General features: G+C 41.6%; 1 protein-coding gene across 3 annotated transcripts in view; it reads right to left on the bottom strand.

The window, feature by feature from the left end:
- The window catches only part of lyar (Ly1 antibody reactive homolog (mouse)), a 38,059-nt gene that overhangs the window by 13,011 nt on the left and 317 nt on the right, over window positions 1-24,731 (bottom strand). For 2 of the 3 annotated variants that reach the window (XR_012098666.1, XM_073043116.1), the window contains exons 2-6: window positions 22,684-22,758; window positions 20,951-21,112; window positions 19,180-19,294; window positions 1,785-1,892; window positions 1,012-1,095 (exon numbers count right to left, since the gene is read on the bottom strand). Coding sequence is in view for 2 of the 3 variants with exons in the window: in XM_073043116.1 (XP_072899217.1) it covers window positions 1,012-1,095; window positions 1,785-1,892; window positions 19,180-19,294; window positions 20,951-21,072 (429 nt within the window). In the remaining variant the exon portion in view is untranslated. The remainder of the gene's footprint in view (window positions 1-1,011; window positions 1,096-1,784; window positions 1,893-19,179; window positions 19,295-20,950; window positions 21,113-22,683; window positions 22,759-24,731) is intronic. The other variant, XM_073043117.1, reaches the window with a different exon arrangement.

The raw sequence follows: 24,731 nt of genomic DNA, 5'->3' as shown, positions 1-24,731 counted from the left end.
CTCCTGCTTTGTGGGCATCATTTATTTTAATTTTCAGAGTGCTAGGCAGCTGCTTAGCGGAGGGTATTTATAAAGCTCTGAAATTTGCATCACCTGGCCTTTCCTAATGATGATTGTGAACAAGCCATAGCCCTAACAAGCTAATTAAGGTCCGAGACCTTGGTAAAAGTTATCTGAGAGCTCAAATCTCTTGGGGTATCAAAACCTTTGCATGGTGCTCCTTTCCTTTTTTCCCCACTCTAAATTGTACAAAACAAAAATAATACACTAATCTTGCTTAAAATGTTGAAAAGAATGTTTCATCTTTAACTTTATGAGTTTTGGAGATCAGTTCATCTTCTACTCACTTAACTATTCACAGTAACAGAAATTTTGATGAGGGGTGCCCAAACTTTTGCATGCCACCGTACATAGAGTGCTATCACAGGAAAGCAGCATCTATCATCTAGGACACCCACCACCCAGGCCATTCTCTCTTCTCAATGCTGCTATCAGGAAGCTGGTACAGGAGCCTCAGGACTTGCACCATTAGGTTTAGGAACAGTTATTACCCCTCAACCATCAGGCTCTTGAACCAGAGGAGATAACTTCACTCAACTCTACTTGCTTCATCACTGGACTGCTTCCACAACTTTTCAAGATCTCTTCATTTCATGTTCTTGATGTTTATTGCTTATTTATTTATTACTATTATTTCTTTTTCCTCCCTCTTTGTATTTGCAGTTTGCTGTCTTTTGCACATTGGTTGTTTGCCCGAGCTGTTAGATGTGGTCTTTCATCAACTCTATTGTTCCTTGTACTTACTATGATTGCTCACAAGAAAATGAATCTCAGGTTTGCATATGGTGATGTATATGTACTTTGATAATAAATTTACTTTGAACTTTGGAACTCCTATCAGTTGACATATTGTGATGATTATGGTCTTAGAACTAGTCAAGTGTGAGAAATAGTACAAGTTATACTGCAACTGTGTTTGTTTAAATTACTTTTGCACCTGTCGTGACTTACTTTACTAATAGCAGCAGCAAAAATCTCCCACACTTGTTCCTGCAGAGTCTCATTTTTGACCCTCAAACTATTTTTCATCCAGTTCTGCAAAAAAAAACCCACAAGTTTTGATTATTGGCAATATACGACTAAAATGTTGTATTATTTTTGAAATCTTCAATTCCTACTAGTTATGGGTAGCTTCTTAGTCAAAAGCATAAGAAGATAAATTTAATTATGGAAGGTTCTCAAAATAATAAAAAACCTGCTTATAGAAGTGAAAAGCAGGCACTTGCAAAACGATTTCTTTTAACATACAATGACTGACCGGGTGATCATTTTAGTTTCAGATTTCCAACATTTCCATACATTGGATATAAAACAAACAGAATGTATAGTCTACAACAGTGTCATTATGTTAAAGAAGCAAGACATTTAAAATGCCTGGTGTTTCTGACTGCAGTCTGAAATGGATGAACACATTCTAATCTGCAAAATCTCTTAAGCACAGCAGAATAACAGAACATATTACATAGTAAAAGGACATTTTTACATGAATAAAATCACTGGGAACACTACAGAAAATCTATTAACTTTTCTTTTAGGGTTAAGAAAATGGCTTGCATCTTTCAAATATAACCATTCTGAACAAATTCCAATGCACTAATTTAAATTACCATTTACTGATTAAGAACCAAGAATTCTAACAATACAATATGTAACAATTATTCAGCCAATAACTTAGCATAATTACATTACTGGTAAGGAATTGAATTAAAATAAAGGAAACAAACCTGAAATCTGGCTTTTTTTTGTGGTATGTTCTCATAAGAATTCATTAATTCTAAAATTTCACGCACCCTTGGACTAACTTTTGAGTCGTTCATTGCTTCATGGATTTTCTGTGCATGTGGAAAATAAAGGCATTATACTGTCACAATAATGCAGAGACTGCTTTTATCCTTTGTGCACATTACATCATAATTATGCCACTAACTCACTTTCAAATCAGCTGTAAGTATGGTAAGTGCAGAAAGAGGGCAATGATTACAAGCACAGAATTAACCATCTACCGTAGATTCCGGACTACAGAGCGCACCTGATTAAAAGCCGCTGGCTCTAATTTTAGAAATAAAATCAATTTTTTAATTGTACAGGCCGCACCAGATTTTCGGCGCACCGGATTTTCGGCCGCAGGTGTCCCACGTTGTAATATGAGATATTTACACAGAAAGATATTACACGTGTTGGACTTCAAATTCTGCCCTGTGTTCGTTTTGGAAGAGAGACAACCAACACCGGATTATAGTGCAGCGTGGCTTTATTGCAGAACGCGTTCTGCCTTCCCCTTACATTCTGCTCTTATTTATACCCCTTTTTCCCCCAAACTAAACCCTCGCTACACATATTTGGTAAGGCTAAACTTTGTTATACCTATTTGGTAACATCGGACACTTGTGTCCTTATTGGCCCGATACCATTCACTCACGAGTTTTCCTGTTTTTTTGTTTACTGAATCGCTAGCAGTTTCGGTGCAGCGGAATCCTCAGTTTCGCTCCCTCCCTCCCTTGTACTGCTGTCTAATATCACGTGAGCCATTCCTGACCTGAAGCGGCAGTCCCAAATTAATCCTAACACACGTGAGGATTTTTTAAACTTTTAATTAAATCCGTATGGTAACATAAACAAATACATATTGCAAATGCTTTTTTTCGAACCGTGCCTGTAACACGGCTACTTTTAAAATACATACCTATCGGTAACACACAAATTACGTTGGGTATACTTTTTTACTGAACAGTGCATGAACAACATTCCAACATCTCCTAACGACTGGTTAAAAAAAATATATATACTGCAGCCTACCAGGAAAAGTTATTGATCGCCTTCTTCATCTTCCTCCTGCGCACTAAAACCATCAAAGTCCTCTTCTTCAGTGTCCGAATTGAACAACCTCAGGATCTCATCACTCACTTCAGTCTCTTCGTTGTCGCTCTCACTTGAGCGCACGCGATCCTCTTCATCACGCAGCAGTCGAGCCTTTCGAAACCCGTTGGTGATGGTGGATATTGTGACATGGCTCCAAGCATTTAGGATCCACTGGCAGACTTGAGTTAAAGATGCTCTTCGCATGTGGCCTGTTTTGGTAAAGGATTTCTCGCCGCTCGTCATCCAAGTCTCCCACTCAATGCGTAGTGCCACTTTAAATGCCCGGTTCACGCTGATGTCCAGTGGCTGCAAATACTTCGTGGTGCCCCCAGGAATCACAGCTGGAATTGAGTTTGTACTCTTGATGGCAGCTTTCACTGAATCTGTTATATGAGCCCTCATGCTGTCCATAACGAGCAACGCTTTTTTTATGTGAAAAAATCCCCCCGGTCTCTGAGCCAATCCTTCATTAGACTCTCCATCATCCAACCTTTCTTATTGACTTTCACCATGATTTCTTTTGGGAATTTTTCCTTTGGCATTGTCAGCCGCTTAAAAATCACCATCGGTGGAAGCTTTAGTCCGGATGCTGTGCAGCTCAGAACACAAGTAAAATGCGTTCTCTCATGGCCACTTGTTTTCAGTGTGATGGACGAGTCACCTTTTTTATTAACAGTCCGAGTGAGAGGCAGGTAAAACGTCAAAGGTACTTCATCCATATTTATGATTTCATCTGGCCCGATGGAATTCTCTGCTATCTTTGTTTGAGTGAATGTGCGGAAGTTAGCAAGTTTTTCCTCATGGTCGGGAGGGAGCTGCTGACAGAGAGTCGTGCGTACCCTGATGGACAGGCCTTTTCGTCTCATAAATCTAAAACACCACGATGGCCCACCTCTAAAATCTTCGATTTTCATTTTGGTGGCGATTGCTTTAGCCTTCAGTCTGATCTGCACGGTGGAAACACCGCGGCCGCCTGCTCTCTGTGTGTTAACCCAGTCTTCAAGAAAGTTTTCAAGTTCGGGCCATCTGCTGTGATTACCTCTGAAAGCTTTTGTCGTCTTTTTGCATTGATTCAGTTCATCGCGCTGGCGTCTCCACCGTCTCACCATCGATTCATGTATGCCAAGATTACGCGCAGCAGCTCGATTTCCTTCTTCAACCGCCAGATTGATTGCCTTTAACTTAAAAGCTGCATCATATGCTTTTCTTCGAGTGTTTTCCATGTTGATGAGGGTGAGTACAAATGGCTGATTTACAATAATTTGTGAAGTGCGCTTGATTTATCGTACAATTTCATTGGACCTCTGTGAACTACTCATCAATTTTATTGGTCTACTGTTACGAGGTAAAATGTTTTGGCGGCATGAAAAAAAACCATCTATTAGCCGCACCGTATTAAAAGCCGCAGTGTTCAATGCTGTTCAAAGCATGGGAAAAAAGTAGCGGCTTATAATCCGACATCTACGGTAGTTTAACCAATCTTTGGTGGCACTTATTCTCCACTTAGGTATCTTCTCATCTGCTTTTGCCTCACATTTACCAGCATAATAATATGATAGTGTGAATTCTTCGTTTAAAACTCATGAAGGTCAAATATGACCCCAAGAACACAAAAATTCAATGGAGAGAGACAGATTCAGTGGCTAGGCAACAGAATTTGTGACAGGAGCCAGTGATGAGTCTTCCCAATATTTAGTTAGTGGAAATATTTGCACACATAGTGATATCTTAAACAAAGACACCACTGAGAAGATTAGAGTTTGGAGTTAGTAACGATTCAAGGAAAGTGGTGGTGATTCATTCTTTGGGGCACTGCTCTGTTTTCATGGATGGTTGCAAAGAAAAAGAACTTCAGGATGTATATTGTATACATTTCTCTGACATTAAATGTACCTTTGAACTACAGCTGGTTGTCATTAATTAACAGATAATGTCACTGGTATTCTCTTGTTGATGAGGATGATGTGGCCAGCAAGGGGCAGCAAGGTGATGAGAAACAGAAGTGGAATGCAAGGAAGGATACAAAGTTTCAAAATCCAGTTTATTGTCATATGCACAAATACGTGCACAGGTGCAATGAAAATCTTATTTGCTGCAGCATCAGACATAAAGCATTGTATACACTGCCTTCACTAGAAAACAAACTAAACATAAATTCTCCTTACTTTTTCCAAAAATCGCAACAAAAATGTAAATTTTAGTGCCAAGTGTTAATAGCATTGCTAAGCTGTAGTGATTAGGCTTATGCCAGTTGGTTCATGGCTGAAGGAAAGTAGCAGTTCTTGAACCTGATGGTAGCTGTGAAAAGATTCCATGGCTAGGATGGTGGGTATCTTTGATGTTGTCTTCTTGAGGCAGTGCACAATGGTAGGGAGGGATCATAGACTGGCAAACTCTATTATTCGCTGCAGCTTCTTGCGTTTCTGCACATTCGAATTGCCATGCCAGACCATGATACAACCGGGCAGGATACTTTGAACAGTACACTCATAGATGATTGTTAGGGTGAAAACCATGTAATTGCAAAGGGTTCACAAACTTTTTCTTGCAACTGTATCTCATTCTGGTAATCTGACTCATCACCTCCTGCGATTCCTCCAGCAACAGTAGGGCAGACAGCGGATTTGAAAATGGCCTTGGACCTGTGCTAAACCAAATAGTAATGTGTGCACTGAGAGTAGAAACGGTGGCAAAGGTGCATCCTTGAGGTCCACCTATGTTGATGATCAACGAGGAGGAGATACTGTTACCCCAATCCTCACTGCCTGAGGTCTGCTGCCAAGGAAAACAAGTATCCAACTGCAGGTGGACATTCAGAGGCCAAAGTCTTGAAGCTTGATGATGAAATTGGATGGGATCATTGTATTGACTGCCAGGCTGTAATTGATGAACAGCAGCCTGACACATGAGATTCTATTGTCCAGGTGGTCCAAAGCAGAGTGAAAAGTTAGAGAAACCACATCTGTTAGAGAAATCTTGACCTGTTGTGTCAGTAGGCAAACTGGAACCAATCCAGTTAATCTTTGAGACAAGAGCTGATTGGCACAATAACCAATCTTTCAGGCACTTCATCACAGTTGGAGGTTGGTGCCAACAGACAGCAGTCACTAAAGCAGATCACCATGCTCTTCTTCAACATCAGTACACTGGATGCCTTTTTGAAGCGAGTGGGAAGCTCAGACCGCAGAAGAGAGTTTGAATATGTCCACAGATACTCCAGTCAGTTGGTCTACACAGATCTTTAGTACTCAGCGAGGTAACCATTGTTACGTAAACCCCGTAACCAGGTAACTTACCAGCAAAGATAGATGGATCAGCTGAGTCGGATGCTACTATTTTCAAACGTTTTATTCAACAAGGGCACAAACGTATGGTTAATACAAAACATTCAGATCATACACGTCGTCAAAACTCAATCTAAAACACCGGTGTAACCATAATCAATCAGAAATAAGCTCTACAGTTGTCTAGGGGTTAATACGGAGTCCAACGGAAATATAAAGAGTCACTCAGAAGTTTGCCGGCTTTTCCTCGTTGTAGAGAGAGAGAGAGAGAGAGAGAGAGAGAGAGACGACTTAGAAAAGATACACACTTGCCCGTCGTCTTGGCAGAGCAAATCCTTGGAATCAGGGGAGCAGACTTCCCCGTTGTTATTTAAAAGCAGTCTTTCGTTGGTTTTAGCCACAGATTCAAATTCGGAATCTAACGCACGTGGCTTCCTTCAAAATGGCGTCCCGCTCCCACGGGAATCGATCTCGTGTCTGCTGGGTGCGTCTGAGGGTCCTCCCCTCAGACCCGCCTTTATACTTCTTCATGGGATCGCAGGTGTCAATCAAGTTGCAGGTATTGCGATCTCTCTCTCAACCAGCCCACTTTGCCCGAGGGCTTTTCACGTGGTCTCCATGAGACAATAGTTAAAGTCACCTTTATTCTGCTTCTTGGGAGAACGTGGTCTTCCGCACGTCTCTCTCTCTCTTGGGTCAGTTGACCCCCCTTAACTAGAGTTCTTGCGATTTTCACAAAGGAGGGGGCCAACGGCATAACACCTCCCCCCATAATGGGTTTTTAACCAGCGGTTAAAAACAGGTTGACACAGGATTTTTTTTTGAATCTACATACTACACAAGCTTTTCTCTTCACAGAGTACTACTGTTATACATTCAAGTCAGTATCTAAACAGGTAACAAGTACAGTGCCCCTTTTCTTTAATACCTTAACCTCATGTGCCATACTAACGCCTGGTAGCATCAAACTTCAGCTCAATAACCACCTTATTTATTTGCTTTCTTCAGCAACATAACTAAGGAGGTGTGATCTTAGCTTACATACATCTACAAAGGTTCCTGCAAAATACAAATTTTTATGTTACTTTCAAACTTAACAGTCAAGCTTCCATGGATGTTGTCTTTATTATTCACACTTTGTCAAAATCCCTTAAAACCGGCTTCTGCTATTTTAAAAATCGCGTCCCCATTAACCCTCGACTCTTTTCCGGTTAATTCCCTCTTGGCGATCTTGGGCACCCTGGCGAAATAGGCTTTCGCCCGCTCCTTTCATAGGAGTTATTTTATCAGCGTGTTCCAAACTTAGACCACCCAATTCCTTAATTTTAGGCAATTTGTCGTTTTTCTCTTCAGGACCCGTCATGCTATTAGTTTCCAATTTAAGATCCGCAAGCGATCTCGCTTTGTTCAGACAGCATTTCAAATTCTGCCTTTTCACACCACACTCTGGAATAACAATAGCGTGTGGGGCCCCTTTACCTTCCAACTCAACCTGTAATTGATTCACAGGCTTTGTGGTACCAAGCCATTGTCTCTGTAGCCTGGTTGTTGCTTTTGATATCAGTCCAGCCTTTAAATTTTCTTCATTCAATTTGGGAACTACACATTCCCCTTTCCCTTGAGTTCCGTGACTAGGTTCAGCACCATGTACATCCCCATCTTGGACACACTCAAACGGGACATTGGCCTCTTCCAGGCTTTCAACACCCATACCTTTTTCAAATTCTAACGTCCCCCCCTCCTTCCAGTTACTCTCCAGGCAGCCCCCTGTTGGGGAAGGCGCAACCCTGCGAGCTGAAACAACCTCCTCGGCCATGTCAGCTGACTTCTCCACAGCAAGGATACCCTTCTCCTCTAAGACTGCCCTCATTTCACTCTCGGGACCATCGAGAACATCTTTAGAACTCTCAACTTCTCCAAACAATTCTGCCAAACCAGACAGATCAACCACGTCCAACTCAGGACGTTTTAACAGCTTTATCCGTTTCTCATCTTTATTTCCTACCTCTAGGACCTTTCTCTTCACTAAGGGGGGAGCTATCTCCTCGCCCTTACCCCCTTTTACTTTACTACTTTCCGTTTTACCACCCTCTGAACCCTCGTGGTGTAGGGTCGGTAAAAACGTCTGGGCCAATTTCAAACTGCGCGCTGTCCCAGCCGCCGCTCTCGACAGGCTGCGAGTGACCGCGCATGCGCGATAGCTCGGGGACTCCATGGGCGGGGCCTCAACTATCAGGGCGGTTCCCATCTTCCCACCCGCGAGGTCATTACCCAACAGGAGGTCCACGCCCTCCCCCGGTAACTCCGGCAGGACTCCTAGCTCCACAGGTCCCGACACCAACTCGCAATCGAGAAAGACCCTATGCAAAGGCACGACCTCGGTCTGGTTCCCGATACCTCTCAGGGCAACCTCCCCCGTCCGAGGGCCGAAATTTAACACATTACGGCTAATTAACGATAGTTCCGCCCCCGTGTCTCTCCAAATTCGTACGGGGATGGGGGGGTCCCCTTCCCTCAAAGACATGGTTCCTTCGGAACTAAATGTCTCCCGCCCCTCCGGTACTCCATCTACCTGGGGCCCTCTTGTCAATTTCCTGATTACCACTGCACGCCTGATAGGGATCGCTGCTCTCTCCCTCTCTGGCTCCTTTCTCGGAGCAAAGCAGTTTGGTGCGATATGACCCACCTTCCCACAATTAAAACAGGTTAAACCAGGAGATCTCCAGGTCTCCTGTCTGTTATCCTCACTTTTTCTGCTAGCTCCCGGCGGGATCTCCGCCTCAGCCGGCGGACTTTCCCTACCATTCCGACGGTCTCTCGGGTAACTTTTTGGCGAGGAAAACTTTGTCTTGTGGGTTAGGGCATATTCATCTGCGACCCTAGCCATCTCTGAGATGGACTGATTCGTCCTCTCATTTAAATACATTCGGATCTCTTCCGGAACGCAACCTTTAAATTCCTCAATCAAAATTAACTCCCTGAGACGCCCATAGTTCTCGGCCACCTTTTCAGCTGTGCTCCAACGGTCCAAGAGCACACCCTTCTCATGGGCTAGCTCGGTATATGTTTGATTCCACCCTCTTCTTAAATTTCGGAACCTTTGTCTATACGCCTCAGGTACTAACTCGTAACCTCGGAGAATGGCCTCCTTTACTTGATCATAATTCCCGTCCCTTTCTGTGGGCAGCGCGGCATATGCCCGCTGTGCTTTCCCTCGTAACACACTTTGTAACAACGCCACCCACTGCTCTCTGGGCCACTTCTGATTTACTGCCACCTTTTCAAAAAGCAAGAAATAACTATCAACATCCGTCTCCTCGAACGGAGGGGGACCAACCTCAACGCCCGGCTAACATCAAAGCCCTCCTCTCTCTCTTCCCCTTGATCTCTTCGCTCTTGCTTTCGCCTGTTCAGCTCCAATTCATGGCTCCTTTGTTTCTCTTTCTCTTCTGCTTCTACTTCTAGCTGCTTTAGCTGGAGTTCACGATCCCGCTTTATCTCTAATTCCTTTAGTTTGAACACATGCTCTCTTTCCACAGCCCTTTCCTTCGCAGCTCTCTCGGCATCTTTTTCCCTCTCAGCTCTCTCCGCAGCTTTTTCAGCTGCTTCTGCGTCTAGCTGCTTTACTTTAAGCTCATGGTCCAGCCTTGCTTTCTCCAACTCTACCTGATCTGTCCCACTCGCTAATCTCTTTTCGGGGATATTTTCCAAATCCTCAGCTGCAAACACCTTTTTCCCAACGTAATGCTGGTGTATGACCCTTCGCACTTCCTGCTTTTTCATTGCTGGCTTCACCGCTGTGAGGTCTAACGCCTGCGCCAAATTTACCAAGTCTGATTTTGTAGCCTTCCCTAGCGCCTCTACCGTCGGGTCTCTCATAAATTCACCCACATCCATCTTTGCTGGTTTCCCGTCTGGCTACCTGCGTAACCAGATTTAAGTTTGGACTTACAGCCCGATTCACTGACCCTCCCGTTTGGTTTCAAATCCGGGACGAGAACCCCACTTGTTACGTAAACCCCGTAACCAGGTAACTTACCAGCAAAGATAGATGGATCAGCTGAGTCGGATGCTACTATTTTCAAACGTTTTATTCAACAAGGGCACAAACGTATGGTTAATACAAAACATTCAGATCATACACGTCGTCAAAACTCAATCTAAAACACCGGTGTAACCATAATCAATCAGAAATAAGCTCTACAGTTGTCTAGGGGTTAATACGGAGTCCAACGGAAATATAAAGAGTCACTCAGAAGTTTGCCGGCTTTTCCTCGTTGTAGAGAGAGAGAGAGAGAGAGAGACGACTTAGAAAAGATACACACTTGCCCGTCGTCTTGGCAGAGCAAATCCTTGGAATCAGGGGAGCAGACTTCCCCGTTGTTATTTAAAAGCAGTCTTTCGTTGGTTTTAGCCACAGATTCAAATTCGGAATCTAACGCACGTGGCTTCCTTCAAAATGGCGTCCCGCTCCCACGGGAATCGATCTCGTGTCTGCTGGGTGCGTCTGCTGGGTGCATCTGAGGGTCCTCCCCTCAGACCCGCCTTTATACTTCTTCACGGGATCGCAGGTGTCAATCAAGTTGCAGGTATTGCGATCTCTCTCTCAACCAGCCCACTTTGCCCGAGGGCTTTTCACGTGGTCTCCATGAGACAATAGTTAAAGTCACCTTTATTCTGCTTCTTGGGAGAACGTGGTCTTCCGCACGTCTCTCTCTCTTGGGTCAGTTGACCCCCCTTAACTAGAGTTCTTGCGATTTTCACAAAGGAGGGGGCCAACGGCATAACACCATCAACAGCATCAATTGTCAAAATACAGAGACAACTTATTGAAAGAGAATCTGCAGATGCTGGAAGTCTTGAGCAACGCACACACACAATGCTGAAGAACCCAACAAGTCAGGCAGCATTTAATGAACAGTCTATGTTTTGGGCTTTGCTGATGGTTTTTTTGCTACAACTAGAATGGTAAGAATGTAACAACTTAGTGCAATCTCAACCAACTGGTCAATGGTAGAGAGCTGATAGAGAAGGATGAAGTGGTCAACTAGGTAAAGAATGCTGACAGCTCAAGGTGAGCAGATAGAGGGTAGCAAGGAGAAAAAGACAGATAAAAGTTGGCTGTACATCGTGGTAAGAGGGAACCCGATTGGTATGAATTAAACACAGAGCATGGGAATGGTGGGTACGTACTTGGGAGGTTGCAACACATTTGTAGAAGAAAGAGATTGAAATTGAGATGACAGTTTGCAAGAATGGAAAGTCTTAAGATTTGTCATTGAGTAGGATGATTAAAACAGATTCCAAAGTGAATGAGATAGTATCAGAAGGCAGAAAAGCATTTACATTTTTAGCTAGCACAGGAATCAGAAATCTGTAGTGTCATCACAAACAAGAGAAAATCTGCAGATGCTGGAAATCCAAGTAAGACACACACAAAATGCAGGAGGAACTCAGCAGGCCGGACAGCATCTATGGAAAAGAGTAACCAGTTGATGTTTCCAGCGGAGACTCGTCATCAGGACTGTACTGTCAAGCTTATTGTTAGAAGGGCCAAGTGGTCTCATGATACGCCAAGAGGAAGCACAAAGGGAAACAGGAAAGAAACAAGAGAAAGTTGTGAATTCACAGACAGGACCAAGACAAACAGGGAAAATAGGCACAGATTTGAGAAAAGCAGCCTGGTCATAAAACCGGAAATGCTAGGACAGAAGTTTAAGCTATCAGTAAAACAGTAACTAGTGCCACCTGGCTTCCATGTATGGGATACTAATTCCAGATAAACACTTCATACTTTACATCAAAAGCAAAGTGATCGTAATCTACTGTCTCTTTTAAAATATATATATTACACACACAAAAAAAGGTACAAACATTTTATCAACCCCAGTCTGAAAAATAATCATTGCTCATGGGTGCAAGATCATTGTTGTATCCCATTTGGACCAACGTTCTGTATCTTGTTGCATTGTGATAAAAGAGGTGACGGTTTAATGTGATTAGAGGTGAGTGGTCCAGAGCATTTGGCTTACAAAAGGTCTCCGTTCACACTAGGATCAGTATGGCACTTTCATATAATTACAGATTCTGCTTTACACACAACACAATATTCCTCTGACCCTATATTAAACCAGCAGCAAAGGATCTGATGAAAAGGTTATTGACAATTAAACATTTACCTTATTTCACTCACTAATGATGCTGCCTGATCTGTTGACTATCTCCAGCATTTTTCATTTTTATTTCAGATTTCTAACATGTGCAGTATGTTTTGGAGCTACATAGCTTACTTGAAAGCTGTACAGTCAGACAAAATAAAATGTGGGCTGAATCAAAGAGACAAAATGTGTGAAACTCTCAAATCAGTTAGTGCAAAAGTGTTAATATCTGAAACAGATTTTCATCCTCAATGATCTACAAATCTTCATTTAAATTTTCCTTCTCACCATTTTGTAGTTTGCAGTTCTTCAGCCAGCTCACTGATCCAAATCAATTGTACATTTTCCTATTTTTACATTTGCATTGTTTTAGAAATGTTCATCATAACTTTTTTTTCATATATAAATGGACTTTAATTCCTGAGTGCAATAGGTAGTTTTAAAATTAATAAGAACGGCAAAGCTTTCAGTAAGACCGTAAGATATGGAGTAGATTTAGGCCACGCAGCCCATTGAGCCTGCTCTGCAATCCATCATGGCTGCTTTATTATCGACTCAACCCCATTCTCCTGTCTTCTCCCCACAACCTTTGACACTCTTCCTAATCATGATCCTATCAACCCAATGACTCGGCCACCACAGCCATCTGTGGCAAAGTCCCCTGGGCCTGATGGGACTATTGAGGCAGGCAAGAAACAAGATTGCTGGGGCCTTGACCAGTGTCTTCCTGTCCTCTCTAGGCACAGGCCAGTCCTCACAGGACTGGCAAGAAGCTACCGTTGTATCTCTATTTAAGAGGGGAACAAGGGAAAAATCCTGGTAACTATAGACTGGTGAGTCTCACGTCAGCTGTAGGGAAATTTGCTGGAGAAAATTCTGAGAGATAAGTCATATGAGTATCTAGAAAGCCATAGCCTAATTAGGGAGAGCCAGTATGGCTTTGTGTGGGGCAAGTTGTGTCTTACCAACTTGATTTGAATTTTTTGATAAGGTGACAAGAGGATTGATGAAGGCAGAGCAGTGGATGTTATCTGCATGGATTTTTTTTGAACGGGTTTGGCAAAGTCCCTCATAGGAGGCTAATCCAGATGATCAGCATGCATGAGGTCTGCAGCGAATTGGTTGTTCAGATTCAGACTGGCCTGCACATAGAAGATATTGTGGTCGAAGGGACTCATTCGAGCTGGACGTCTGTAATTAGTGGTGTGCTGCAGGGATCTGTGATGGGACCTCTGCTGTTTGTGATGTATATAAATGACCCAAATTAAAATTTACAGTGCCTTTATAAAGTATTCACCCCCCTTGGAAGCTTTCATGTTTTATTGTTTTGCAACATTGTAGCACAGTGGATTTAATTTAGCTTTTTTGACACTGATCAACAGAAAATACTCTTTTATATCAAAGTGAAAACAAATTTTTACAAGTTGGTCTAAATTTATTACGATTATTAAACATAAAAATAATTGACTGCATAATTACTCACCGCTTTCAAGTCAGTATTTAGTAGATGCACATTTGGCAGCAATTACAGCCTTGAGTCTGTGTGGATAGGTCTCTATCAGCTTTGCACATCTGGACACTACAATTTTTCCGCCCATTCTTTTTTACAAAACTGCTCAAGCTCTGTCAGATTGCATTGGGGAGGGGGGGAATCATGGGTGAACAGCCCTTATCAAGTCCAGCCACAAATTCTCAATTGGATTGAGGTCTGGACTCCGACTTAGCCACTTCAGGATATTTACTTTGTTGTTTAAAGCCATTCCTGTGTAGCTTTGGCTTTATGCTTTGGGTCAATGTCTTGCTGGAAAACAAATCTTCTCCCAAGGCACAGTTCTCTTGCAGACTGCATCAGGTTTTCCTCCAGGATTTCCCTGTATTTTGCTGCATTCATTTTACCCTCTACTTTCACAAGCCTTCCAGGACCTGCTGTAGTGAAGCATCCCCACAGCATGATGCAGCTCCCACCATGCTTCATGGTAGGGATGGTGTTTTTGATGACATGTGGTGTCTGATGGCCAAAAAGCCCAATTTTGGTTTCATCAAACAATACAACCTTCTTCCAGCTGACTTCAGTCTCCCATGTGCCTTCTGGCAAACTCCAGCCAAGATTTCATGAGTTTCTTTTTCCCCCAAAAGGTGGCTCTTTTTTTGCCAGTCTCTCATAAAGCTGTGATTAGTGAAGCACCTAAGCAACTGTTGTTGAATGCGCAGTCTCTCCTACCTCAGCCACTGAAGCTTGTAACTCCTCCATAGTTGTCATAGGTCTCTTGGTGGCCTCCATCACTAATCCCCTTCTTGCACGGTCACTCAATTTTTGACGGTGACCTGCTCTACGCAGATATACAGCTGTGCCATATTCTTTTCATTCCCTGATGATTGACTTAACTGTACTCCAAGGGATATTCTGTGATTTGGAAATTTTCTTGTATCCATCGCCTGACTTGTACTTTTCAATAACCTTTTTGTGGAGTTGCTTGGCGTGTTCTTTTGTCTCCATGGTGTAGTTTTTACCAGGATCCTGACTCACCAGCAGTTGGACCTTCCAGACACAGGTGTATTTTTACTCCAATCAACTGAAACACCTTGACTGCACACAGGTGATCTCCATTTAAATAATTATGTGACTTCTAAAACCAATTGGCTGCACCAGTGACGATTTGGTGGGTCATGTTAAAGGGGTGAACAGTTATGCAATCAATTATTTTATGTTTTAGATTTGTATTTAATTTAGATCACATTGTAGAGATCTGTTTTCACTTTGAGACAAAAGAGTCTTTTTCTGTTGATCAGTGTCAAAAAAGCCAAATTAAATCCACTGTGATTCAATGTTGTAAAAGAATAAAACATGAAAACTTCCGGTGGGGGGATACTTTTTATAGGGACTGTAGATGACTGGGTTAGTAAGTTTCTGGAGGACATCAGGATTGGTGAAGCTGTGGATAGTGTAGAATACTGGCAAAGAATACAGCGTGATATAGATCAGTTGCAGATATGGACTAAGAAATGGCAGCTGGAGTTTAACTCAGATAAATGTGAGGTGTTGCACCTTGGTAGGGCAAATGAAAGGAGACAGTACACTGTTAAGGGCAAGACCCTCAACAGTGTTGCTGAGCAGAGAGATCTTGGGGTCCAACCTCACAGCTCCATGAAAGTGGTTACATGGGGTGGTTAAGGCGGCTTATGGAATGATTGCTTTTATTAGTCAAGGCACTGAGTTCAAAACTCAGGAGGTTACGTTATAACCTCATAGAACCCTGGTTAGGCCACGTTTGGAGTACTGCGTACAGTTCTCACCCCACTATGGGAAGGATGTTGAGGCTTTGAAGAGTATGCAGAGGAGGTTTACCGGGATGCCACCTGGTTTAGAGAGCACGTGATATCAACAGAGGCTGGAGAAACTTGGGTTGTATTCGGAAGAGTGGCAGAACCTAAGAGAAGATCTGATAGAGAGGTTTACAAGATTACGAGTACACAGGGAGTATCTGTTTCCCAGGATTGAAATGTCTAATACCAGAGGGCATGCATTGAAGGTGAGAGGGGGTAGGTTCATATAACCATATAACAATTACAGCACAGAGACAGGCCATCTCGGCCCTTCTAGTCCATGCTGAACCACGGCAAGGTAACACTTTAGAGAGAAGCGAATATTAAGTACAACAGTGATTTCCCCCCCAACTTCCAGAAGTGCTTTTCAAAAGGGATGTGAGGGGTAAGTTTTATTACTCACAGAGTGGTATGCACTGCCTGGTCTGGTGGTAGAGGCAAATACATTAGAGCTTTTAATAGGCACATGAATAGGAGGAAGATGGAGTGATATAGACATTAGGTAGGAGGGATTAGTTCTTGGGTTTATTTAGTTTTCTTTTTAGCTAGTTCAACAAAACATTGTGCGCTGAAGGGCATGTTTCTGTGCAGTATTGTTCTGTAATCTATGAATTCTACAGATTCACCTCTCTAACTACAGAAATTTGTCCTCCTCTCTGTTGTGAAGGGCCGTCCTTCTATTCTGAGGCTGTGCCCTCTGGTCCTATACTCACAGAGTATAGGAAACATTCAAGCCTTTCAACAGTCAAAAGGTTTCAATGAGATTTCCCCCTTATTCTTCTGAACTGCAGCAATACCTGTCTAGGGCCACCAATCAGGTGCCACGGCAGCTTAGCGATTCCTGCAACGCCATTACAGTTTAAGGTGCCGGACTTTGGAGTTCAATTCTGACACCCTCTGTGAGCAAACTTGTACATTCCTTTTGTGAACACATGGGTTTCCTCCAAGTGCTTCAGTTTCCTCTCACAATACAAAGGTGTTCTGTTAGTAGGTTAATCGGTCACCGTTAAACTGTCCTGTGATTCGGCTAGAGTTAAATCAAGGGGTTACTGGGCAGCAACGTGGCTTAGAGGACCAGAAAGGCCCGTTCCATGCTATATAAATAAAACTCCCAGAATGCTCCCCGTACATTAACCCTTTCATTCCTGGGACCATTCTCGTGAACCTCCACTGGACCCATTCCAAAGCCAGCACATTCTTAGGTACGGGGCCCAAAATTAATCATAATACTCCAAGTGTGGTCTGATCAATGCCTTACAAAGCCTCAGCATTATTTCCTTATGACAGCAGTAAGTAGTTACATGGCAAATTTAATGTCCCAAGGTAATCCACAGGAGTATCATCAGACAAAATTTGAAGGAAATGGTAGAGAAGATGATTAAAAGCTTAACCTTGTGGTAGTTTCCAAGGACTGACTTAAAAGAACATATAGAGCTAGGAGATTTGGGGGGAATTGAGAGCACTGATAACTCAAAGTATTATTGCCCCTAAAGTTAAACAAAAACAAAAAGAACTTTTTAAAATTGAAGTTCCATTCAACCTATGAAGGTGGTGAGCAGGGGAGACAGTGCAGTGGTGTTGGAAGATTAGAACTTTAAACAATTACAGAAACGCTGCATTCCCTTTCCACAAGTACTTAATCTAGCAATTGTAAAGTGGGAAACAGAGAAGAGTCAATTAGCCCAGAGTAGTCAGCAATAACAGTGAGGTGATGAAGAAAACCTTCACTGCAGTTCTCCAAGCATGATATTTTGTCTACATCCGATGGAATAGAAGAGCTCTTGGTTCAAATATGACTGCACTAGAACTAAACAAGTCAAATTGGCATAAAATGAACCCCCAATTGATTCAATATATAAAAAGCACAGATCATAAAAATGATAGGTCTTTGCTAAGACGACAATTAATCTGTTGCATCTGCTAGTGTTTCTTGTTTTAACTTTGTACATTTTATCAAAAATCAGCATACAAGATCTTATTCATAAAATCTCATTTCAGCTTACTCACAAAATCCCAATTAATTTCCCTAAGATCTTGTTGATCTTCAGTAATATCCTGACACAATTGTGATAATTTCCACAACTTCTGAATGTTGTTTATACAAATACAGTAAGTAAATTTAACAGTGAGATCGAACTGAGAAGCTCAGCAGCACATAACATGTGATTCGCCCAGCTTTTTAAAATCTTTAAGAATGAAACAGTGGATTCAGGTTAACTGGGACACATCAGGACCAGTAAGTTTTGGCCTAATTAAATGGTTGCTCCAATTATCCCAATGGGGCTAAGTTTCATGGAAATATTTTAAAAGTTAAAATAAAACAAACTATCATTTAAATGAGTAACAAATTATGTACTTCAATGAAATACAGAACAAATTTGAACATCACCAATATTACTACAGTACTATAGATCTGTGATTTAGTTTGTAATGCTTACCGACAGAGGAATTCATCACGTATAGGCTGGCATAATATTCGAATGGTAAACTATCCATTCTTAGCCCCTTCAAACATTGAGATGAATGTTTTTCCCAATAACCAATTTCTCTTCATCAGTTCCTGACATATTTGAACACACAGTTATGCAATCCATTGCTTTCTTTGAACCTGGTAGTGTTGCATGTTTGTAGCAAAGCAAACCATCACGAGAGAAATAAAAAGGCCTGTTTCATCAGCATTGAAGAAATCATCTGCACAGAACACAAGTCGGGGAGTTCTGTAGATTTCCATGTTTCTGCACTTAAAGCATCATCACTGCCTTTTTCACCATGTGCTTCCTTGGAATTTAAAGTGGTGCCTACATTTCCATCAAGTCAACATCTGTTGCTTTAAAATCCTCACGACCCAGCTCATCAGACCTGTTTTCTTTTAAACATTGCTCCACTGACATGCTCACCTTGTCCAGTTACAATAGAAAACTATTGATTCAGATAATCTTCAACATCTGGATCCTTAAAATTCATGCTTTCGTTTCTTTGGACGTTCCCTGTTGTCCTTTTCGCGTAACGCCCAATCTTCTCACAGCTTATCTTGCTGACGTTCAAGCGTGCAATTGGAGATTTTGCCACTCCAGTTATCTCTGACAGCTGATGATGAATGGTGTTAGGCAGATGGCTTTTAACTTGGTCCAATAGGGTGATATTTCTCCCTTCTTTTTTGGCTAGTGTCAAATCTTTTTGTGACAAAGGTCTCAAATCTTTTTTTCAGTCAAAAAAACATTATCAAAAATCACTGCTATTTGAACTGGCATCCGTTGTCCCAAATGAATAACATAAAAGAAGCACACACAACTGACACAACTGTTCACTCTAAGCACAGCGTAGGGTCTAACAGCCACATAAGTGCATGTGACCAACCATCTCTTGCCCCAATTAAACAAAGGGAACCCTGGATATTTTGTCATTTGTCTTTGTCCTTGAAGAGTTGTCCCAATTAACCAGAATCCACGTAACTATTTCTTGAAGCAGAAAAGGAGTTAGAGAGATGTATATACCTGTATCCACTGCTGCTGCTTCACATCTCCTTTTTTGGCCTTAGCTTCAAAACCTTTCCCACCATACTTCTGATCTTCTGTAATGCATTTTGTATGGGATTTATAATCATTTCCCCTACAATTATTGACAGACTATCATTAGCAAGAAATGTTAAATGATATTTCAGTCAGCAATGCGATCAGAAAACTCATTAATGAATGTATGCTGTGCATTTCACTGGATGAAGATAGTAACCCATACAATGGAACTGCTTCAGAATTTAGTAGTACTGGAAGGACTATCTGATTAAAATTGCAAGTCAGAAATAAAGGGGCTGCAATAGATGATCATTAAAGATAAATATCATTTAAAATCAGATCTATTTTTTCTCATGTAAACAGTGAGTATCAAGCAGAAGTTTTAACATCATTTTTTCACCTTTTTCATTATCAATATTCCTTTTATTCCAAAATACAATTTTTGCTAAAAATTTTTAATTATTTTCTTTTCAAAAGGTAGCAATCCAGAAACCTCAAACAGCATACAAGTTTAAGTTTAAGTGAGTAGTGAAAATCTGAATAGATACGTTGTTCTGATTGGAAGTCAGTGACCAGTGGTTTATTGCAGGGATCAGTGCTGGGACCTTGCTGTCTGTGATATACAGTATATTAACAACTTGGATGTGAGTGTAGGGTGTATGACTAGTAACCTTGTAGATGAAATGGAAGTTGGTGGTATTGTTGATAGCAAGAAAGGTTATTTAAGGCTAACACAGATGTACTTCAGATGGAAAATTGGGCAGAGCATTGACAGTTAGAATTTAATCCTGACCACTGTGAAGCAAAGCACTGGATATGAACTCAGTGCAGGCAAATGGGATTAGTGTCCGATGAACAGGGATCCTGGAGATCAAACTGACAACACAGGTATATAGGTTCAGGATATGGAATATAAAAGTTAGGATGGCATATTGCAACTTTACCAAACACCCGTTTATAAAGGTGATTGCACTTTGTGCAGTTCTGATCACCACACTACAGGAAGGTTGTGTGGAAAGAGTACAGGTATTCATCAGGATGTTGTCTGGACTGGAGGACTCCAGTTATGCAGAGAGACTGGACAGGCTAAGCTTGTTTTCTCTGGAGTGAGGGAGGCTGCGTGATGACCTGATAGAAGTGTATAAAATTGAGATGCATAGATAGGGTACGTAGTCAAAATCTGTTTCCCCATGTCAAAAACAAGAGGATAAAGGTGAGAGGGAGGAACTTTAAAAGGCATCTGAAGGGAAAAATATTCACATCATGAACGATTGATACCTGGAGCACAATGTCTGGGCAGGTGGTGGAGGCAGATACAATCATTGAATTTGAGATGCTCAGACATGCACTTAAATAAGCAAAGCACTGAATATGAAGTCAATGCAGGCAACTGGGTTTAGTGTAAATGGGCAAAAAAGCTGGCATGGATGTGGTCAGCTGAACTCAGTAACACACTGAATTATAGTGACAATAAGAACTGGTAATCTGAGTTGTAGTGTACTGTAATGGACAACCCAATAGAAACTTCAATGATTTCTCCCAAGAGAGAAGAAGACAGAATGCTTTCCACAGCATCCTAAATATCCCTTAATGAACAGCAACTTATATTAAAACCTTACTGCTGTTTGATCACTCTGCAGTTAATACTTTATGTGTGGGAATCATAAGTAGTAAAGGAAATAATACATAATCTTTACATTAAAGTATAATATAATATGCACACAACTTGTAGACATGCAAACCAGATACTTACCGGAAGTCCTTGCCACAGTCAATACATGACAGACACGAGCAGTTCCGACAGATATTAAAATGTTTTTCCACTTGAGCTTTCTTAACAGACTCTCCACATCCATTACAGGTAAAGAAGACCATTTTATTTTATTCCAGCTATCTTCTCACACAACACAAACTCCTATGATAGGAACAGATGTATACATTTGAAGGAAGAAAGCAACAATTCTGAGACCATCCAAATTTCCAGATTTTTCTCACAGTTAGCTGTTATAGATTGTTTAGCGTATTATTTGTTACATGTACCATGAAAATCTTCTATTTGTATGCCATCCAAAGTTACAACTAGGTACTGATAAAAACAGATTGCAGAATGTAGAAACATAGAAAATAGGTGCAGGAGTAGGCCATTCGGCCCTTCGAGCCTGCACCGTCATTCAGTATGATCATGGCTGATCATCCAACTCAGAACCCTGTACCTGCTTTCTCTCCATACCCCCGATCCCTTTAGCCACAAGGGCCATATCTAACTCCCTCTTAAATATAGCCAATGAACTGGCCTCAACTATTTCCTGTGGCAGAGAATTCCACTGATTCACCACTCTCTGTGTGAAGAAGTTTCTCCTCATCTCAGTCCTAAAAGGCTTCCCCTTTATCCTTAAACTGTGACCCCTCGTTCTGGACTTCCCCAACATTGGGAACAATCTTCCTGCATCTAGTCTGTCCAATCCCTTTAGAATTTTATACGTTTCAATAAGATCCCCCCCTCAATCTTCTAAATTCCGGTGAGTATAAGCCCAGTCAATCCAGTCTTTCTTCATATGAAAGTCCTGCCATCCCAGGAATCAATCTGGTGAACCTTCTTTGTACTCCCTCTATGGCAAGAATGTCTTTCCTCAGATTAGGGGACCAAAACTGCACACAATACTCCAGGTGTGGTCTCACCAAGGCCTTGTACAACTGCAGTAGAACCTCCCTGCTCCTGTACTCAAATCCTCTTGCTATGAATGCCAACATACTATTCGCCTTTTTCACCGCCTGCTGTACCTGCATGCCCACTTTCAATGACTGGTGTACAATGACACCCAGGTCTCGTTGCACCTCCCCTTTTCCTAATCGGCCACCATTCAGATAATAATCTATTTTCCTGTTCTTGCCACCAAAGTGGATAACCTCACATTTATCCACATTAAATTGCATCTGCCATGAATTTGCCCACTCACCTAACCTATCCAAGTCACCCTGCATCCTCTTAGCATCCTCCTCACAGCTAACATTGCCGTCCAGCTTCGTGTCATCCGCAAGTCTTGCAATCACACAGAAAGTGCAATGCAAAGATTACTGTGTAACTCAGAAAACTTATTGTTGCTCCAGATTTCAAAATCAGAGGCTATTTTCACCTCTGCTGACAGGAAAGTATAATAACTTTTAAGAAAAAAGCTCTACACTCTGGAGTGGAGTGGATTGCATAAGCGTTGCAATACAAGGAAAAGAAGAATGGTCAAGCTCTGCACTCATTTAACAGTTGCTTTCAAAATTTTAATCTTTACTTTCAAGATCAACTGTAGCACTCTGGTAATGCATTCATAACTGATGCTCTTTGGAAGGCTGCACTTATATTAATTTATCAGTCTATAAATTATATTCGTACTGTATCCAGCATTCCCTCATATTCTACAAAGTAATTTCTTTGTCCAGAAAGAAGGCACATTTTAAGAAAATACAAGAGAAATATAGATTACTCATGCTCACTAGAGATTCTGCAGATGCTGGAAACTTGAGCCACACACACAAACTGCTGGAGGAACTCAGCGAATCAGACAGCATCTATGGAGAGAAATAAGCATGTTGTTACAGCCCAAGACCCTTCATGATTCATGCTAATACACTGCAAATAGTATGTCGCATATTTACGAGAGGAAGAGCACTGCAGTACGTAAATCTACAATGCATTAACCTGTTACTGTTTGAAATAGTATTCAGCCTCTACCAGCACAAGTTTAAGTCAATTACATGGCCTAAATGTGGTAAAAACCTCAGGATTCACGAAAGGTTAATTTGCAGGTTGAGACTGTGGCGGGGAAGGCAAATGTAATTTAGCATTCTTTTTGAGAGGGCTAGAATATAAAAGCAAGAATATAATGTTGAGACTTTATAGAGCACTGGTGAGGCCTCACTTGGAGTATTGAGAGTGGTTTTTGGCCCCTATCTTAGAAAGGTGGTTCAAAGAAGTTTCATAAAAATGATTCCAAGTTTGAACGGCTTGTCAAATGAAGAATGTTTGATGGCTCTGGGCGTGTATTCACTGGAATTCAGAAGAATGGTAACATCATTGAAACATAACTGAATGGTGAAAGGCCTTGAGATAGTGGGCATGGAGAGGATATTTCTTATGGTGGGAGAGTCTAAGACCAGAGGACACAGCCTCACAACAGAGGGGTGTCGTTCGGAATGGAGATGAGGAGGAATTTCTTTAGCCAGAGTGTGATGAATCTGTGGAAATCATTGCCACAGGCAGCTGTGGAGGCCTAGACTGTATTATTATTTAAGGCAGACATTGATAGATTCTTGGTTGGTCAGGGCATGAAGGGATACAGGCAGGGGAGGCAAAATGGATCAGCCATGATGAAATGCAGGAACAAACTCGATCAGCCAAATGGCCTAATTCTGCTCCAATGTGTTACGGCATGAGTCAGATGAGTCAAAGCCACTCCAAACACTGGCACACTCATAACAAAGGCGGTTACAAGAATGGTAACTCCAGCTGCACCTGTTATTTTTGTTCGCTCTTTCAAAAATTAAGAGGCTAATTTTGATGTTACCTGTAATATATTTAGCAAATGGCAAGAGTACATAGTACAGAATTTTCAATAATTGCTGTTAGTGAATTATAATGCATGGGTTTCCTCCCGTGATCCAGTTTCCTCACAAAAATATCCAGACCTGTAGGTCACTGCAAATTTCTAAATTTTTACTGGAGTTTAGGTGAGTGGTAGAATCATGGAGTAGGGATAAAGAACAGGGGCAATGTTGAGAAAAATAAAATGGGACGAGGGTGATTGAGGGTCAACACTGATGGTGGGCTTAAGGGCCCTGTTTCAATGCTGTATGGCTTTAAAAAATTAGTGGAAGAGTTTGTAAAGCAAATGGAATTTGCAATTTGTCTAGGGAATGGGAGTTTAGTTCAATGTTGGATAGGCAGGCTGGCAACTGAAAAAAGCATCCGGAAGGTTTGGACAGGCAGCTTCAATGCATGCTGGGTGTTAAGCCTGTAAACACAGAACGTCAACCTTTTTTTGGATGTTGCTGCAAACATTATTTAGGCAAGAGATGGATTGCTGTGATTGTTAAGGCAGTCTAGTCAAAGATAGAGACTTGACGAGCATCCCTCTTCATTGTAGCTAGCCAATTATACCGCGCTTCTGGAAACTGCCATGGTTTTTGCATTAAACTATAATACAAAAACTACTAATTGGATATAAAGTGCACTGATATAAGCTTACGGTTAAATTAATTCATATTTTTGCAGAGTGAGTAACAACCCCTTCACCAACCATTCGGCAGAGCAAATGTTTCATTCTATGAATTACTGATTTTCTGAACCCTAACCCACTTCAATTCGAGTTGATGTCCCGTACTTGTGAAACAGTAATATCTCTAAGCACTGGAAATGTTGAAACTATCTATTTTCTGGTCGTATTCCGCGTTTATACAGAATTCAAAAGTACAAGGTAAAGGAATTACAGGCTGAAAATTAATAACGATGGAAGCATTATTTAAAACAAAATCGGGCCAGGGAG

This window comes from Hemitrygon akajei, chromosome 4, assembly GCF_048418815.1.
Source record: "Hemitrygon akajei chromosome 4, sHemAka1.3, whole genome shotgun sequence".
NCBI classification, from domain to species: domain Eukaryota; kingdom Metazoa; phylum Chordata; class Chondrichthyes; order Myliobatiformes; family Dasyatidae; genus Hemitrygon; species Hemitrygon akajei.
Note: the sequence above shows the minus strand (reverse complement) of the source record. Positions and strands in the feature narration are given on the sequence as shown.